Source organism: Hippoglossus stenolepis, chromosome 2 (genome assembly GCF_022539355.2).
Source record: "Hippoglossus stenolepis isolate QCI-W04-F060 chromosome 2, HSTE1.2, whole genome shotgun sequence".
Taxonomy (NCBI): domain Eukaryota; kingdom Metazoa; phylum Chordata; class Actinopteri; order Pleuronectiformes; family Pleuronectidae; genus Hippoglossus; species Hippoglossus stenolepis.
Window position 1 is genome coordinate 31,098,339 of NC_061484.1, and position 18,437 is coordinate 31,116,775.

The window sequence follows — 18,437 nt, forward strand, 5'->3', positions numbered from 1 at the left end:
TTGAAGCGGGTGATTTATGATGTTTTGCTAATAATCTTCTATCGGATAATTTATATTTTACTAATAAATTACAGGTTATTATCATTATTATAACAATCCTATGAATATGAATTATCATAATATTAATTTCTTCGACGTGCTCCGGAGCCGCCCCTCCTGCGCCCCGGTGCATGCTGGGTGACTGAGGCAGCGCAGCAGCAGCCGGTGACTGACTCAACCTTCACTTCCAGCCTGTTCTCCTCCGGTTCTTCTCCGGTTCCGCCCCGGTGCCGCCCCGGTGCCGCCGGCTCCAGCTGCAGACCCGCGGACCGTCCGGTGTTTCACGGAGTCATGGACGTCATCAGCCGGTGTGTGACGGTGAGTGGAACTGTTGGTCAGCAGCTGTCAAACCGAGCTAAAGCTAAAGCTACCGCTTGTTGCCAGTGGCGGTTAGCTGCGCAGTTAGCGCAGTTAGCTCAGTTAGCTCCTCTTGTGTCTCAAAGTGGTCCAGAGTCTGCTCAGGTCCGAGCTGAACCCGTGACCGTGACACGTCCAACAGCAGAACAACGAGGCGTCAGCCGCTAACGCCTCAGATACACGGAGCATTCAGCTGGAGCACAGGCTGGCCAAGCTAAGCTAGTTAGCCCCCGTCACCCATCTCAGAGAAGGGCCTTGTAGTTTATGTAGCTTCGCTGTGGTTCGCTGTCAGTTAGTGTGAGGCCACACGAGCTCCTCTGCTAGCTAGCCACATCCAGCTGCTAGCCTGCTAAACCACAGGCTAACAGCTGGAGCCGCATTAGCCTGCTGGCGTCACACAGGTGAGGAGACCGAGGCGGAAATGATTCAGCTTCAGGTGAGCTACGTGTTCTGGTTCCTGTTCTCTGGTTCTCTGGTGCCTGTTCTCTGGTGCTTGTTCTCTGGTTCCTGTTCTCATGTTCTCTGGTTCTCTGGGTGCATGTTCTCCTGTTCTCTGGTTCCTGTTCTCTGATTCCTGTTCTCTGGTGCTTGTTCTCAGGTGCTTGTTCTCTGGTTCCTGTCCTCAGGTGCTTGTTCTCTGGTTCCTGTCCTCAGGTGCTTGTTCTCTGGTTCCTGTTCTCTGATTCCTGTTCTCTGATTCCTGTTCTCTGGTTCCTGTCCTCAGGTGCTTGTTCTCTGGTTCCTGTTCTCTGGTTCCTGTTCTCTGGTTCCTGTTCTCTGGTTCCTGTCCTCAGGTGCTTGTTCTCTGATTCCTGTTCTCAGGTGCTTGTTCTCTGGTTCCTGTCCTCAGGTGCTTGTTCTCTGGTTCCTGTTCTCAGGTGCTTGTTCTCTGATTCCTGTTCTCTGATTCCTGTTCTCTGATTCCTGTTCTCTGGTTCCTGTCCTCAGGTGCTTGTTCTCTGGTTCCTGTTCTCTGATTCCTGTTCTCAGGTGCTTGTTCTCAGGTGCTTGTTCTCTGGTTCCTGTTCTCAGGTGCTTGTTCTCTGGTTCCTGTTCTCAGGTGCTTGTTCTCTGGTTCCTGTTCTCTGGTTCCTGTTCTCTGATTCCTGTTCTCAGGTGCTTGTTATCTGATTCCTGTTCTCTGGTGCTTGTTCTCTGGGGCCTGTTCTCTGGGGCCTGTTCTCATGTTCTCTGGGGCCTGTTCTCTGGTGCTTGTTCTCTGGTGCTTGTTCTCTGGTGCTTGTTCTCTGGTGCTTGTTCTCATGTTCTCTGGTGCCTGTTCTCTGGTGCCTGTTCTCTGGTGCTTGTTCTCTGGTGCTTGTTCTCTGGGGCCATGGAGCTGTGGTATCTCGGTCCTGCTGATACACGCTCTCGACCAATCAGGAGTCAGCCTCAGCTGTCAATCATCACGTCTCAGCCTGTTCTTATATCATCAAATAACTGATGAAAACCAAACTGATCAGAAACACTTGGACAAACATCAGTGAGAGAAGAACGAGCTGAAATGACAGAAACCGATTTATCTGTTGAAAATCCATCAGCTCCTCATAAAATATAAAGAGTAAAGTTTCCAGTGATAAATGAGTGATGACCTGTCCAGTCAAAGAAATGATCAGGAAATAATGAATCCACTATATAAAACAAATCTCTCACTAAATTTAACTTTGATTGTATTGAAGACAATTTATTTGAAGAACATTCAACAATCATTTTCATCCTTTGAAGAGAAGCCTCTTATTTCTGATGTATTTTCATCAGAAACGAAGCTGAAGTAAACAACAGGTTTGTGTTTACCAGGCTGTGATGATGACGTCGGTGTCACAGAGAGGGAGCGAAGAAGAAGATGAATTAAAGTCTTTGTGTGAAGTTTTAGACTCGTTCAGCCGGAGGAGACGTGAGTTGATATCACACGAAGAGGAACCTGCTCATCTTAATTCTGTTTATCTCTGCTCTGGTTTCTCCTTATTACTTTATTAACTGTCTGACGCTGCTCTGTTCCTCAGACCACACACCAAACTGATTGTTCCTGCGGCGCTGCTGACGGCGGTAGTCTTCCTCCTCCTGTACACCAAGTGAGGAAGAGGCTCAGTCAGGTTGTTTGGGTCTGATCATGTCTTTTCTCTTTCTTTTCTCGCAGGTGTAGCCAGGAGGATTCGTTGACTGCCATAGAATCATGGAGCCAGATGTGATACGCATGTACTCCTCCTCACCGCCGCCGATGGAGGATGGTGCAGAGGAAGAGGAAGATGAGTTCGGAGACTTCGGCACCTTCTCTGCTGTCCCAAACAGCATCAGCTTCACAGAGTTTGACACCCTTACCACTTTTAACCAGACCCAAGCTCTGACCGCCACCTCCCCGCCCGAGCTCATCAACAGCAGAGGCGCAAAAGGGTTCGGCTCCTCAAACGGCACCCGCAGCTCCGCGAATGAGCGCCCCAAAGCTAACGGCGTGCCAGCGAGCCACCTGGGCAGTTGTCCCTCAGAAAGAACTGAGACGAGGAAAGTCCTGTTCTGCTCCCCGGATTTGTCGGTGAGCGACACAGTTGGTGGCGAGCTCGCTGACTGCAACGGAGAAGGCACAGCGGTGCTAACAAACGGGTTTGACGTTCAGGGAAGCCCCTCTTCGCAGAATTCTGTCCTCTCTCATATAAAAGGAACGTCCACAGAGGACACAGGCAATGTCCTGGTCAGCAGCCCAGCTGACGATTTTGCAGACTTTGCAGCTTTTTCCGATGCTGAAGAACGCCTCAGTCAGACGACTAACAACGAGTCGAACAATCCCTTAGGGGTCAGCTGGGTGGCGGAGATGTCCTGCCACGACCAGCACTGTAACTCAGAGCAGGGTACAAGTTCAGAGGACACTATCAGGGACACAAACAGAACTGGACCCAACATGTCCGGCCCTGAATCCATATCTGCTCCAACGGAGGCCCTGGACCGGGGCTCTCACACAGACGCTGACTCTCAACAAAGGGATGTAGCCTTTGCACAGGAGTGCTCTGCCTCAGAAGCTGTTTGCACTAATGAAGCGCTCTCTCTGAACGGGCTGGACGTAGTTGACGGGGACGAATCCAAAGCCGCTGCGGGCTGCAATGGAAACGACCTCTCGCCTGACACAACTGCAGACAGCGAGGCGGGACAGTCGGACGAGAAGGGCTCTTGGAATGAGACAGAGACAGAGACCGAGACGTCTTTTGGCCGGCCGCTGTCGACAGATGCTCTGGAGGAGTACGGGGACATCAGCACCACGGGCTCGGTGCCCTCCCCGCCCCTCCAGGGGGAGCCCTCCACACCCGCTGACCACAGCCAGCTGGCAGAGGATGACGAGGACTTCGGGGACTTCGGTGACGCTGACTCATTTGGCGGTCAGGGCTTTGCTGATTTTGAACAGTTGGACGTCCAGCAGGAGCAGAGCACGCCGCACAGCTCTGCTCCTGTACAGGAAGTTACAAACACAAATGAGGACAACGGCTTTGGCGACTTCAACTCCCCCAATGTCCTCAGCAGTGGAAATGAGCGGCAGGACGAAGGAGAGTTTGAAGACTTCCCTGTCAGTGACAGTTTCGGTAACTTCAGCTCGGCCGTTGAGGGCGCAGACGGCGAGGAGGATGCAGGGTGGAGCGCCTTCGGGGAGCAGGAGCAGCCGGTGGAGGAGGAGGGGGAGTCGTGGGCAGCGTTCAGCTCGGAGCAGAGCGTCGCTCTCCCTGCAGAGAGCAGAGAGGAGGAAGAGGACATAGAGGAGGAGTGGCATGAAAGTGATGCTGCTGCAGTCGGCGAGGAAACGAGCAGCACGGACAGTCAGGCGGTAAGAGGGTTCATGGCTGCTCATCAACTACCACCTCATGATGTCACATCTCTTATTTAAGAAGTGTTAGAAAAATCTGTTCATCCAGATCAGACGTCTAAAAAGCTGTCGCACAAAAACAAAAGATGCAAATCACATTTTGTTTGTCGTGTTCATGTTTCCAGAGCCTCTAATGTAACAGTGAGTAGTTTCCAGTGGAACTATTACATCAACTTCAAGTAAAAACAAATCTTGCCCCTTTTCCACTGGTTAAAAAAAATGAAGTGATGAATAATGTTTCTCTCCTGGGTCACATGACTCTGCAGTAGACCGGCTCCGGTTTCAATCAGCCGTGATGGAAACATGACACCCAGGTGAACACGCTAATTTGACACACAGCGAGATGAGAGAGCGCCTCAGTTGTCGTTGCGTTGTGACATCGAACATCGACGCACTGGGTAAAAAAACAGGCAAACTCTTACTGGTGATGGGAAAGAAGTCACTTTAAAAACCCTGTGTACCTGATCATCAGAGAAGCTGCAGAAATCAAACTAACTCTTCTTTGAGCTGCAGATAAAAGGTGAAATAAAGAACGATTTACAAACTCAATAATTCACATTGGAACATTGTAAAATATTACACAAGATAAAAATATGATGAATCAACAGGGAGATATTAATATAATCTCATTTTAATCTGTTTGTAAATATTAAGAAATGACAGTTTGATCTGTTTCAAATCATCAGTTTTTACTATAAACACGGAACACGTGTGGATAAATTCCTCACGTCTAAAAGCATCAATACAAGGATTATGATTAATGATGTAAGTCGGAAACAACAACCTGATCAATACTCATATTGATACCTGTGTTTACACTTAATGATCCCTGATCCAACAGTTTATTGGCTGAAACAAAACAGCGATTTAAGTTAAAACTCAAACAACGTCACAAACGTGTTTCTGTAAATGTCTCTGACGTCTGAGAAAAGACGATCAATGTGTTCAACAACAAAGTTAATGTAACTGTGATATAATTTCATATATGATGTGTAATAATATGATAGATAATATAAACAATTGTGCTAAACTTCACAAACTAAGTTAAATGTTAAAACAGGAAAGGAAAAAATCTGGAACTTTAAATAAACATTTAAAAAATATAAACCCAAAGAGAAATTTAGTTTTTACTTCCTGTTTGTTCATATTGACGTTTACCAACGTTCGACATGAACGACCTTTACTAACGGAGGTGGACCTCCTGATTGTACTGTGACCACACAGGCTCCGCCCTCAGTGAGCTGGTCGGGTCTTTGAGGGGAAGCTCATTCCTCTCAGATGTTCTCACGTTCAGATTCATTGACAGTTGCAACAGAGCAACACCTCTTCAGTTCTAACAGTCACTGTTGCTATGGTTACGCCTGGTGGAGTTCTCCGGCCTCTGAATCAGAGACTTGTGTGAACTTGTTTTAGTTTGAAAACTCTGGGTTTGTGTTTTAGTCTGAATAGAAACTGACGTTCTCTTCCTGATTGGTCCTCATCAGTCACATGACTCGACTACCAGCGGTGAACACAAAGCTAACACTTCCTGTCAGTTACAGTTCCACCTCGTCGTCCCTGCTCTGACTCTTCACCATCACTGCTCCTCTGTTACTAAGCAACCAACTGCAGAGGAGACAATCTACTTCCTGTTTACACCACATGACCAGTGCATGGTCCTAGGATGTATGTTAACGTGTTAAAATGAAAATTTGTCGGTGTGTGCGTTCACAGTGACATGAAGAAGGACCTTGTTTTTGATTGGTTGTTTGTGTCGTGTTCACTTTTGAATCTGATGAAGTTTTATTTTCTACAATAAAAGAGTCACTCGATAGAAGCGTGATAAGTCAGGGAAGGACATGTGACACAACCCCAGAGTTTTCAAACCAAAATGAGGCCAGCAGCATTTACAGGAGTCTCTGATTTACAGGCTGGAAAAATACGAGTTGGGCCGCAAGACGTAACCATAGCAACAGACATGAGTTTAAACTTAACACGTCAATGTGGGCGGAGCCTCTGACTCTAAGTTAAAGAGTTACATTTTCAGTCTCTGGAAACAACGACTTTTGGCCCATCGTCAGATCAAACGCTTCATGTGGTGTTTGTGACAGAAGAAGAAACGTGGAGTCTCGTTCGCTCGGCTCAGGAATCTGTCTTCATGTCATAAAAACGATTCTTTTGCATGATGGGAGAAGGAAACATTTAGTTTGTTTGATTCTGTTCCAAGACACTGAGAGCAGGTTCGTGACAGTAGAAACAAACAGTTTCTGAACCAGTTGTTTCCTCAAGTTGGAGAAAGATGAATCAGGAAGTGAGTGAACGGCTGCTCTGCTCTTTGCAGGCGTCGCTGTCCGCTCGTCTGCTGAAGCTGTTTCAGAGCAGCTTCCCTCAGAGCACCGGCGCCGCCCTGGTGGAGGACGAGGTGGCTTCACTGAAGATCCTGCTGGAGCCTCCGGAGGACGAACAGCCCGGAGCCGAGGAGACGAGGTCGACGTGCAACAGGCGAGTGTGACACAGTGGAAACATGAGGCTGAGTCGTTATTATTTCTATATTTAATATGAGACATCCTCCAACCAGAAGGTTGGCGGCTCGAATCCCAGCCCTGGTGTCCTTGGGCAAGATGCTGAACCCTGAATGGCCCCTCGTAGATGTTGAACGCACTAATTGGAAGTCGCTTTGGATAAACGCGTCGGCTAAATGACGTTTGATGAGTCTGTTGTGATGAATTTGTTACAAATAAAGTTTTCAGGTTTCACCCTCATGAACGTGACATCATCAAAAACACTTTTACTTTGTATTTGTTTCAAAGCTTCAGGAGTTAACGTGGACTGGAGGTCAAAGGTCACCGACGTCACTAAACTGACTGTGATTCTAGTTTCCTTTTGTTCGTCCGTGCTCGGTCTCACTTCGTCTTCCTCGCGTCTCATTGGTTGCCACAGGTGGGTGCATGGCGGCGTGTGGACGCAGCTTCAGGACATCAACGAGGCGTTGGGCCTCAGGTACCAGTGGGGCGGCTCGCACGGTAACAAAGTCCTGCTCTGCTGCCTCGGCATCGACACCAGAAATATTGTGAGTTCTTCATCCTCATCTCGTCAATGAATAAAGGTTGAGTTCAGATCTGTGATCAGCTGAAAACCTACAGCAACGTTACTGAAGCTGATGTAGTGATTATTGATTGATGTGATCTTAACGAGCTGTGATCAGCTGATTGTCTCTGCTGACCTCAGTGTCAGTGGCTTGAAGAGAGGAAACAACCTGAACATTAATAACATGTTTATCATATATTATTGATCATCTGCAGCCGCTGACGTCGTCATTGTTACCAGAGAAGCTGACGTTTAAAGGCTCTGTGATGTCACATGTTTGATTCCCCCTATTTACGTGTGTCTGGTAAATAGATGAAGCTTTGGAGGAACTGTAGATATTGACTTGCAGCAGCCAATAACTATGAATGTGCGTTCAGGAAGTAAAAATTCCAGAAGGCTTATTGGACCGAGCTTCCTGAGTCCAGGAACTGGTCGTCAAACAGATGACTGACCTGTGCTGCCCCCTGCTGGCAGCCACCGGTCACTGTCAAAGTGACGTTTTCTAACCTGCTGCTTTAACGTGTGCAGCTGTTCACGGGTCAGAAGAAGCAGCCGGTCATCGTGCCCATGTACGCCGCCAGCCTGGTGAGTCTCCGCCTCCTCAGCTCTGCACATGCTCCCTGCACCTGTCAATCAACAGTCACATGTTATAGATTCAAAATTATAAAATGATGGAAGAAACGCACCTTTTCTCAATTTTAAACAGACATGAAGAATAGAGAGATTTCTATGATTCAAAAAATCAGATTCTTGTTTTTACAGTTTGGGAAAAAAATCTATTTCTTCAAAATGTTTTACTAAATGTTGTGGATCCAGGAAACTGTTCTTAAACTAAACTGTCCATGTGATGACTGAAATAAAGAACTGACTTGTATCAGTGACTTAAATGAACAACCGTTGAGTTTAATATTTGTATTTATTCTGACCACGTTCAGTCCAGACGTGACGTTCTTCTTCGTCCTGACGTCGTGGTGACGACATCAGGACGTCAGCAGCTCACCTGACGTTTCAATCATTGGACGGATCAACGAGACGTCTCAGCAGATTGTTCATCCTCAACCTGCTGAGACGTCTCGTTGTTTTCGTCATGTTTCATTGTCTCACTGTTTGTTCTCCACTTGCAGGGGATGCTGGAACCCACCAAAGAGCCTGTGAAGCCCGTCTCCGCAGCAGAGATGATCACGTCCATCGCTCAGGCGTCTCCTGTGGCTCCAGAGAAAAGCTCCTGTCCGTCAGACTCAGTGCAGGTGACATGACGACACCTCAGGAATATTACAACAAAGAGTTAGTCTGTCACATCCTGTTCAGGATGTGACTCTTCACACAAAACACGTCAAACAGACACTTCAATCTGTACTGGGTCACTTACACCAGAGGAGTCACAGTTCCTGCTGTAAACAGCAGGGGAGCGACATGATGCCATCCTGTGTCTGTTGTTTGACCTCATGTCTGTCTCTGTCTCTGTCTCTCTGTCTGTCTCTCTCTCTCTCCCAGCAGGAGGCGCTGCCGCCCGTTCAGTTTGACTGGAGCAGCAGTGGCCTCACCAACCCTCTGGACGGTAGGTGACTCCTCCTCTTCCTCCTCTTCCTCCGCTGCATGAAAACTCTTCAGACTCTAGAAACTCTGACTCTGCTGCATGACTCTACTTCCTCTCTCTCTCTGTCTGTTAACCTCGGTCGCCCCCTGGCTCTGCAGCGAGTGGAGGCTCATCTTTATTAAACCTGGATTTCTTTGGTCCTGTGGAGGATTCGGGCTCCAACAGCTCAACATCCATCCCAGGTGACCCCCACATCTCTGCTTCTCACTCGTCTGTGAGAGACTCCAGGACTCATCTTCATCATCACTTCCATGATGATGAAGATGAGTCCTGGACTCGTCCCTCACAACACACTTCCTCCTGTCAGAGGTGCCGTCTGGATTCAACGTTGATGACATCATCAGAAGGAGACAGTTTCTAACTCTCTACATAGAAATAGAAAGATGAGTGTTAAGCTAAAGTGACGTTAACTGAACTGTTCACGTCGTGTGACCGACTCAGTTTCATATGAATGTAAAACTCTGACAGCACAACCTCCTCGTGTCCGGATAATGTGTCTGGTCATGTGATCGGACTCGTCTTCATCTGTCACGTTTCTCTTCGTCTCTGTTTCAGGCGTCGACCCTGAACTTTACGAGCTGACGACGGCCAAGCTGGACGCCGGGAGCTCAGGCAGCCGCATGGCGGACGCCTTCGCCCGCCTCATGTCCACCATGGAGAAGACCAGCACCTCCACCAGGTCAGGGGTCACGTGGCCTCAGTAGTTTTTATTGGTATGTGTTGGTGATGCTTCTTGTAACCGCGGCAGCGTTTTCTGTCTCTTCGTTGGACAGGAAGCCGAGGAAAGATGAGAATCTGAGCGAGGAGGCAGCCAAAGTCATCGCCGCTCTGCCCGACCTCTCCTTCATGCAGGCCAAGGTGCTGATGTTTCCCGCCACGCTGACGCCGCTCGACTCGCAGGCCGCGTCGGACTGAAGCCGGGCTCCCTGCTGACCCCGCCCCCTGACTACCGCCTCCATGGCCCCGCCCACAGATCTAGTCCATTTTAACACTGTCGTTTTTTAATTTTTTTTATTTCTTGCTGCGTCGCAGTTTTTTCTTTCAAACTTTCTTGTTTTTTTTTACTTTTGCGCTTTTGTTTTTCCAATAAAGCGAAAGTGTTCTGATGAGGGAACAGCCGGACGACCACCTGCACATCAACCGTACACGAGATCGTTCATGTAGTTTATAGACGAGTTGTTCATATCCACAAGAATCGTGTTGTAAATAATCAGGGATCAAACGTTTAGTTTTTTAGATTCTGATTTTACGTCTGAAGGAAACAAAGGCTGAAGCTTTGAATCAAACTGAAGTGGAATAAATATAAAAATATATATATATATATGATCAGTATAAAACCATTTATAAACATATATGAAATCTATATTTATGGACTGAGACCACCAGATTGTTTTTACCTTCACTCCATTTTAATCTGAGTTAACCTTTGACCTCAAGTTGTTGTAACCCCTCCCCCTTTTCTTTTGATTTGAACGAAGCCGACGTCCTGTGGAGCTTTGATTTTCTTTTACTTCCTGGTTCGTGTCTCTTCCTGTGTTATGTTGTGGGGGGGGGTAAAAGGGGACGTTTAGATGAAAACCACTGAGTCTCTGGTGAAGGTCGACTCATCTGAAGGGAATCAAGGGACCAATCCGTGACCGAAGTGCTTTCTGTCGTGTCGTCGTGGCTCCTGCTCGCTTCCGGCCCGTCTCCAGGAGGATTTTGCACATTGTAAAGATGACGTGGACGTGTCGTCGTTCACTGTGGCTTCAGACTGTGAACACGTACAATTCCTATGGAAGAAACGGAATCACTGGACGAGCCTGAGACGAGGTCGTCGTGCATGTTCAGGTTCTTCAGACTCTGTGTGTAAATTTGACTTTTAGTGTAAACGAGGAATAAAAATAATTTAAGAGAAAACGTGACAATGTCTCTTTGTTTTTGTTCAACGTGACGTCATGTGACCAGAGGAGGCGACTGTCAGCTGCCAATCACAGAAATAAAGACGATGCCATCTTGTGGTGATGACGTCATCTACAGACAGTCCGTGCGGTAGTGGTATCGAGGTCCCGCCCATACACACTGAACCAATCCTGAGTCAGCATCAGCTGTCAATCATCACGTCTCAGCCTGTTTTTATATCATCAAATAACTGATTCAAACCAAACTGATCAGAAACACGAACAAACATCAGAGAGAGAAGAACGAGCTGAAACGACAGAAACATCGTTACAAACATTTATTAAACGTTTACTTTGATTCTTTAGTTTGGTTTATTTTATAGAAGCTGTCATGTCGTCATCTTTATTGAATCTGTGGGTCGGAGGCCGAGCGTTGCCATGTGAACCATCAAGAAAAAGTTATAATTAAAAATATTAGTATTGAACCTTTTGTTTAATTTCTGTGAATTGAAATATTTAATGAAGCGAGTCACTAAAAAGACAAGATTATGAATCGTTATTTTCTCATCAATTGTTCAGTTTTTTAAAGTTTGTAAAAAGTTGTGAAGGTGACGTTTATTCAAAGATATAAATTCTTAAGTTTTTTACTTTTGGAAAAGTATTTTCAAATACGAGCATCAGGATCAATTTCTGCAGCTGATTGATTATCAGTTTAATTCTTCATGTTTTACAAAGATCTATTGAGTAGCTGGAGAAGAGGTGTCACTCTACAGGAAGAAAAGTCATCACATCATCTGACACAGACAAAGATCTTTTATTAAACTGTTTGTGAAGATGTGTCACACGTGGAAGAAAAACTGAACTGAACTTTCAGACTGGCATGTTTCCTCGTGTTGGTTTTAAACTGGAAATTCTTTGAGCTCGTTGTTTAATGGTTGGATCTTGTCTTGATTAGAATCATTAGATTAAACTGCAGCATCTTAAAAACCAAACCGTTTCACTAAAATCAGTAGAAACCTGCTCTGGACGATGTTAAACCTGCAGCAGGTCAGAAGTATTTCAGTGAAACTTTGTAAAGACACGTGGTCGGAATAAAGAGGCCACTGAGTACGTTTCTGACCAATGTAGGTCAGAGGTCATCATTCCTCTCAGATTATGTTTCAGTGAAAACAAAGGTTGAACAGAGAAGAAGTAAAAAACCACACGGCAGCAGCAGCACTTATCAAAGATCTCCTTCATTGTTTTAATAGTAGACATTGTGCCACAAAAATGTTATGTCCGCAGCCACCGATCACGTGTGGAACTAATTCAGCTATGTTTCATGTCATTCGCTTCCCTACACAATCTGCAGATCACATGTTACACGTATGTATAAATATATACAGTTTATAGGTTCGTTACTGTGGTTGTGCTGAGAAACATGAGCAGAGAAATCAACACGGCCGACGACACGTCTCCCAATGCAGCACACGCTTAACACATGACGACCAGCAGAGCACACGCAGAGCCCGACACGTACTGTGTGTGTACAGGAATGTTAACTATCATACAAACTGGGCTCGTTCACAAATCACGACTGTGGACACGCGAGGGGAAGATGTTGACGACACAAGAACGCGACGTCGTCTCCGGCCACGAAGGCACTGGCACGTGGTTGTCAGGGGCGACGTTGGAGCAGGTGACGCAACAGGGGGCGTGTGATTGGCTCTAACATGCGTGATGCTGGTCTTTAAGCATGTGCTTCATTCAAGGTGCTCAGCGACTCGTGTTCGGGCGGCGGCCAAACAAAGAGGACTCGATGTTTGGAGGGTGGAAGAGAGGGAGGAGCGGAGGAAAAGTGGAGTGAGAGAAAAGAAAGACGAGTGAATTCCTGTCACTGTTAAAAACGTTAGACTTTGATTTGGTGTAGGATGAAAAAACGCTAGCGGAGATTACCGTCCTATTGCTGATTTAGAAAGGTTGGGGGCGGAGATCTGGTGTCGTAGCTGCACGCACAATAACAAACTCGTCCTCCTTCCTGTCCACCCTCACCCCCCCCTCCCCCCTCTGGTTGTCTTTCCTTGTGGAGCGTCGTAACATTGACACTGGTCTCGGGCTCTGGGGTTGATTCGAATGTCGTGGCGTTTGGTTTTTTTCTGGCCTCAGCAGCAGCCGCCGGACGAGGTGTTGACGGGCTTGCTCTGGATCTTGACGTTGGATTTCTCAGAGGCGCCGGTCGTGGCCCCGGGGCCCATCCTCTTCTTAATCTCGGCCGCCATGGTCATGAAGGCTTGCTCCACGTTGGTGGCGCTCTTGGCACTGGTCTCCAGGAAGGGGATTCCCAAGTTGTCGGCAAATTCCTGGTAAAGGAAAAGGAGTGAGGAAACATCGTAATGAGACCAGGAACAGAAGTTCAGACTAGACACGCCCCTAACAAAGCCAGGTAAAGACATTTCCGACACGAACTAGAAGCGTTAGCGTGTTTCCCGTTTCGCACGTTAAGTATTCACGACCACGTTTTACTGGGGGGGGCACGTTACCGAGACAACGTACCTTAGCTGTGGTGTAATCCACCACCTTCTTCGTTGTGAGGTCACACTTGTTACCGACCAGCAGCTTGTTGACGTTCTCGCTGGCGTAGCGGTCGATCTCCTGTAGCCACTGTTTGACGTTGTTGAAGGACTCCTGAGGACGAGAGACGGCAGCCGTCAATACCGCCACCAACAGGACAGCAGTGCATTCTGGGAACACTTTGAAAATTGCTCAGAAAAAAATAAAACACAAACAATTTGTGATTCCAACATTTCCTAAAAACCAGGAGTCGTTGCCCGGTCTCCATAACAACCGGGGTATGTCTGTGACATCATGTCGAATCCATGTCAACATTCGAATCATTCGACAACAATAACGAAACTTGTTTTATCGTTTGCTTGCGTTGAGTCAGAGTGAAGTTAAAAACTTTGCTCTTGAGTTTTATCCGCAGTGACGTCGTTCGTCAATAATCAGCTGTTGACTGTTTCGTATGTGGTGAATTATTCACTGAGCTGAAACATGTTTTACCACATGCTGCGTGTCACCTGTCAAGAGACACAATCTTCAGACCAAAGTCCACAACTTTTCAGATTAAAAAGTCTCATGCTTTTACTTTGACAAACTGTTGAAGAGGAAGTAGTTTTATGAGATCATCACCTGAGAAAGTGTCCGATTTAATTATAGAAGCTCAATAAACCTGAATAAACTTAGTGATGTCATAGAGTCGAGTCTCAGATCCAGGCGATGGGCGTGGTCTTTTGTTTTGCTTTCCTTTTTTTCCCGCAGTGAATTTGTTATTTGTATATTTAGTGTAGGTTTGTATTGTTCCAACAAAATAAAAATAAGTAAATGATCATTCTGACGTCAGCGAGTGACATCACACTCAGCCGTGTGTTAGCGGAGGGAGATGTTGACCTCTGACCTGATCTGTTACGTCGTAAACTACGATGATGCCGTGAGCTCCTCTGTAGTAACTGGAAGTGATGGTGCGGAATCGCTCCTGACCGGCCGTGTCCCACTGGTAAAACAAAGCAGAGCTCGTCATACACAAACACAACCACCATGTGGCGCTGCTGATCAGTTCACGACCCGGTGACCCCGCGTCTCTTACAATCTGAAGCTTGATGGTTTTTCCGTCCAGCTCGATGGTCCTGATCTTGAAGTCCACGCCGATGGTGCTGATGTAGCTTTCTGTGTACGTGTCATCCTGCAACACAACACGAGAGTCACAGCTGATCCTGCAGCGTCATCGTCATAACAACAGGCGCGTGGGACACTTACTGCAAACCGCAGCAGGAGACAAGACTTCCCGACGCCAGAGTCACCGATCAGCAGCAGTTTGAATAAATAATCACTGAGAGAAAACAACACGTTAATAAAAACATTAATCAACTCACAGATTTCTTTTTACACGTCGGATTCAAACTGCGACATGTGAAGAAATTCTCTAAAGTCAACGAGATACACAAACTTTTCCTATAGATTTTCTCCGTCGCACGTTAAAGTTTATAAATAATAATATCAATAAAAGCTGATTCATACAGCGTCATTAGAACAGATACAAGTTAAAAATGAAGGATTAAAGAATTCAAATAATTTGAAACATCAGAGAAGAAATATGAGAATAAAATATTAAAGATGAGAAAAGACTACAAATAAAATGATCATAACAATGTTCATTTTTCTGCAACTCAGCAACTTAAACAATTCATATTTTATTTTACTGAATTAGTTTTCAGGTCAAAGATCAGCTGATCAATGGAAACGTTTAGTTTATTGATCAGCGGCTTCTTTCATAAACTTGTCTTAATAACTGATTAATAACTGATTGTCTTTCTAAAGTGAATATTTGCGGGTTTTGAACAGTTATTAATATGAATTAACGGTGATGTCATTGATTCATCTCGTTGCTGATCAGTTGCAGATCGACCGAGTGACAGTTGGTGAATATTGATCCATATCACTGGTATGATCGATCAGCTGATTCACGACCAAACAAACAATGAAAACTTAATGATCATTGATTTTCTGTCGACGACGTAACAGGGCTCTGACAGTGACGTGACTCCGACGGAAGGTGGGGGGGTCTGAGTGATGACGTCATCCAGGGCAGGTCATTCTGCTGACGTCTGACCTGACATTTGATCGACTAAATGAACGGTCGATTAATCGAATCGATAACGGCCAGGCTGCTCGGAGGAGCGGATGTTCGGTGGTTCCGGTCTGACGGTACCGAACCGAGCGGGACCCACTTCCTGTTAGCGGCGGTTAAAAGACGCAGACTCGCCGTTAAACCTCCGGTTCGGTTCTGACGTCTCGCTCCGCTTCGTGTTCACCGACAGAGACACGAGACTCACCGGGCCCCGTCACCGAGTCACCGACCGGAGCCACCGACCGGAGCCACCGACCGGAGCCTCCGCTACGAAGTTAGCACATTAGCTCGTGAGGCTACCTCCAGAGAGCCTGCAGTCAGCGAGCTAATGCCCCCGCCAAACACCGTCTGCGGGCGGCTTCGGTGCGTGTTGACATGAACGGAAAACGAGTTCGGTCGGTAAAATGAACGCTGTCATGTGACAAGCTGCCGTTAACCGAGCACCGAAGCAGCCGACGTTCATCTCGTATCGGTCCGCCCGGCCGGCTAACGCTAGCCTAACGCTAGCCTAGCCTAGCCTAGTTTAGCCTAGCTGCTGTGTGCGCTGACAGCTCAGCCGGACCCGTCGCCACAGAACCGGGATCAGCGTCACTTACTACTCGGGGTTCATGGTGGAGCTCGGCTGGTTCAGGTCCGTCACCGGAGCAGAGGGAGTCGGTCGCGGGTGAAGCTTGAATCCGCCTCGTACCGGAGGAGAACAGCACCGTTTAGGTTGGAACTCGTTAAACTGGTTGTCGCAGCCACAACAGCATAATCGAATCAAATATGGCCGTCAGAGCTTCCTACCCGGAAATACCAGGCGCGAGGAATCATGGGTAGTGTAGTTCTGTGGCAATGGGCGTTCACGCGTCTGGTGGACGACATGACGGCTGCTGAAGTGTCTCTATCGCCCCCTGGTGTCTGGCTCCTCCTCCAGGTTAGCAGATGGGACGGACTCGAATATAAAGTACGCATTAAATAAATGTTTCTGTCGTTTCAGGTCGTTCTTCTCTCTCTGATGTTTATTCAAGTGTTTCTGATCCGTTGGGTTTGAATCAGTTATTTATGATATAAACACAGGTCATCACCACAAGATGGCAGCTTTCGTACTCGTAGATGCTTCAGCTTCATTTCTGTAGGAAGTTGAGATGTCGTCTTTATTTACACTCACTGATCAACTTCAATCACACATCAGATCTTACAGAAAGATTCAAGTATAACATTTGTCATGATTCAGCCAGTTGTTGCACAATGTGAATCCAGCTGTGCTCGGTGCGGTGGCTCCATTCTGTGGAAGTTCCCTGGATTAGCCTAGCAACATGCTAAGATAAAACAGGGAACACGTGCAGAACCCCCCGGTGGGCGTAGCAGGCAAGATACATTTGTTCAAGATGAATATCGTTTACCACGACCGTGTTTGGACTCAGTGCTAAAAGGTGGAGGCTGGGGGGGTGGAGGCAAGTGGCCGGCAGCAGGGCGTGAGAGGCAGTGTAGCCGAGCAGGGATCAGTGAGGAGGAGGTCGTATTTAAAGGGAACACTTGTTGAGAGAATGGGCTGTGATTGGTGGGTGACTGACGGGCACCCGTACACCTGTCAGCAGCTGACAGCTGATGACAGCTGAGCACACGACTCCGTGTCCTGCATGAACTAACGCGATGCTTCATTTAGTTGAGAACAAAACGTCGTAACAACGACCAATGCAAACTAAAACCATCAACCCACTGAGGACTGGATTCAAAACCACACTGAACATCCCAGTAACAAACTGAAACCACAGGCTGATCCAACTGGTGTGAATTTCATCAAGTCATCATGTGACTCAGTGGGTGTGGCCTCCTCGTGCCTCCACGTTCTCCTGACAACGTCTGGACATGATGCACCAGGAGGAACCAAGGATGGAGTCCTGGGGGTTCTTCTCCCAGACCTGGATCATCACCTCCTGGACTGTGGACGGACTTGGTGGCGTCGGATGCACCGACACATGACGTCCAATAGGTGCTCAACTGGATTTAGGTCAGAGGAACGTGAGGGTCAGTCGATGGCATCAATGCGCCAGGAGGAACCCAGAGTCCATCAGGAGAAACCCAGGGCCCACTGCACCAGGAGGAACCCAGAGCCCACTGCACCAGGAGAAACCCAGAGCCCACTGCACCAGGAGAAACCCAGGGCCCACTGCACCAAGAGGAACCCAGAGCCCACTGCACCAGGAGGAACCCAGAGCCCACTGCACCAGGAGGAACCCAGAGCCCACTGCACCAGGAGGAACCCAGAGCCCACTGCACCAGGAGGAACCCAGAGCCCACTGCGCCAGGAGGAACCCAGAGTCCATCAGGAGGAACCCAGGGCCCACTGCACCAGGAGGAACCCAGAGCCCACTGCACCAGGAGAAACCCAGGGCCCACTGCACCAGGAGGAACCCAGAGCCCACTGCACCAGGAGGAACCCAGAGCCCACTGCACCAGGAGGAACCCAGAGCCCACTGCACCAGGAGGAACCCAGAGCCCACTGCACCAGGAGGAACCCAGAGCCCACTGCACCAGGAGGAACCCAGAGCCCACTGCACCAGGAGGAACCCAGAGCCCACTGCACCAGGAGGAACCCAGGGCCCACTGCACCAGGAGGAACCCAGAGCCCACTGCACCAGGAGGAACCCAGAGCCCACTGCACCAGGAGGAACCCAGAGCCCACTGCACCAGGAGGAACCCACTGCACCAGGAGGAACCCAGAGCCCACTGCACCAGGAGGAACCCAGAGCCCACTGCACCAGGAGGAACCCACTGCACCAGGAGGAACCCAGGATCCATCAGGAGGAACCCACTGCACCAGGTGTGTATCTACGTCTGCTGGAGCTTCAACATGCTATTATCATCCCAGCCTAACCCTACCCCCCACACACACACACACACACACTTTTTTCCCACTCACATTCTCATTATTAAATTGTCCTTTTTTCAGGTTTTATCTTAATTGTTTAAATTTAAAGTCTCATCTCTGAAGCTTAACTCCAACTT

The 18,437-nt window shown here is 47.8% G+C and overlaps 2 protein-coding genes and 1 long non-coding RNA gene across 8 annotated transcripts in view; 2 read left to right on the forward strand and 1 right to left on the reverse strand.

Moving 5' to 3' along the window:
• Nucleotides 1–159: 159 nt before the first annotated feature.
• aftpha (aftiphilin a) lies at nt 160–10,807 on the forward strand. 5 transcript variants are annotated; one of them, XM_035180060.2, is made up of 10 exons: nt 160–357; nt 2,534–4,201; nt 6,561–6,721; nt 7,160–7,289; nt 7,835–7,891; nt 8,431–8,553; nt 8,801–8,864; nt 9,002–9,085; nt 9,459–9,582; nt 9,677–10,807. In XM_035180060.2, the coding sequence occupies exons 2-10, from the start codon at nt 2,570–2,572 to the stop codon at nt 9,816–9,818; spliced, it is 2,517 nt and encodes an 838-aa protein (XP_035035951.1). In that variant the 5' UTR covers nt 160–357; nt 2,534–2,569; the 3' UTR covers nt 9,819–10,807. The 5 variants fall into 5 exon arrangements, with proteins under 5 accessions (XP_035035951.1, XP_035035969.1, XP_035035960.1 ...); XM_035180078.2 differs by having other exon boundaries at nt 8,804–8,864; XM_035180069.2 differs by having other exon boundaries at nt 160–347.
• A 771-nt stretch (nt 10,808–11,578) lies between these two features.
• LOC118121157 (ras-related protein ORAB-1) lies at nt 11,579–16,200 on the reverse strand. 2 transcript variants are annotated; one of them, XM_035176864.2, is made up of 6 exons: nt 16,043–16,197; nt 14,576–14,648; nt 14,406–14,501; nt 14,217–14,312; nt 13,316–13,447; nt 11,579–13,122 (listed from the first exon to the last, which is right to left on the reverse strand). In XM_035176864.2, the coding sequence occupies exons 1-6, from the start codon at nt 16,054–16,056 to the stop codon at nt 12,925–12,927; spliced, it is 609 nt and encodes a 202-aa protein (XP_035032755.1). In that variant the 5' UTR covers nt 16,057–16,197; the 3' UTR covers nt 11,579–12,924. The 2 variants fall into 2 exon arrangements, with proteins under 2 accessions (XP_035032755.1, XP_035032764.1); XM_035176873.2 differs by having other exon boundaries at nt 14,217–14,501; nt 16,043–16,200.
• A 1,951-nt stretch (nt 16,201–18,151) lies between these two features.
• The window catches only part of LOC118123050, a 1,089-nt gene continuing 803 nt past the window's right edge, over nt 18,152–18,437 (forward strand). The window contains exon 1 of the long non-coding RNA XR_004698548.2: nt 18,152–18,252. This is a non-coding gene — a long non-coding RNA (uncharacterized LOC118123050). The remainder of the gene's footprint in view (nt 18,253–18,437) is intronic.

Bases quoted from the DNA above. Each gene is read 5' to 3' on its own strand.
- aftpha (XM_035180060.2), top strand. From the start codon at position 2,570: ATGGAGCCAGATGTGATACGCATGTACTCCTCCTCACCGCCGCCGATG. The intron at 4,202-6,560 runs GTAAGAGGGTTC...TGCTCTTTGCAG, and splicing joins GCAGCACGGACAGTCAGGCG to GCGTCGCTGTCCGCTCGTCT. The intron at 6,722-7,159 runs GCGAGTGTGACA...TGGTTGCCACAG, and splicing joins ACGAGGTCGACGTGCAACAG to GTGGGTGCATGGCGGCGTGT.
- LOC118121157 (XM_035176873.2), bottom strand. The intron at 14,502-14,575 runs GTAAGTGTCCCA...GTTGTGTTGCAG, and splicing joins GTCTCCTGCTGCGGTTTGCA to GATGACACGTACACAGAAAG. The intron at 13,448-14,216 runs GTCAGAGGTCAA...TCTCGTCCTCAG, and splicing joins TTTACGACGTAACAGATCAG to GAGTCCTTCAACAACGTCAA.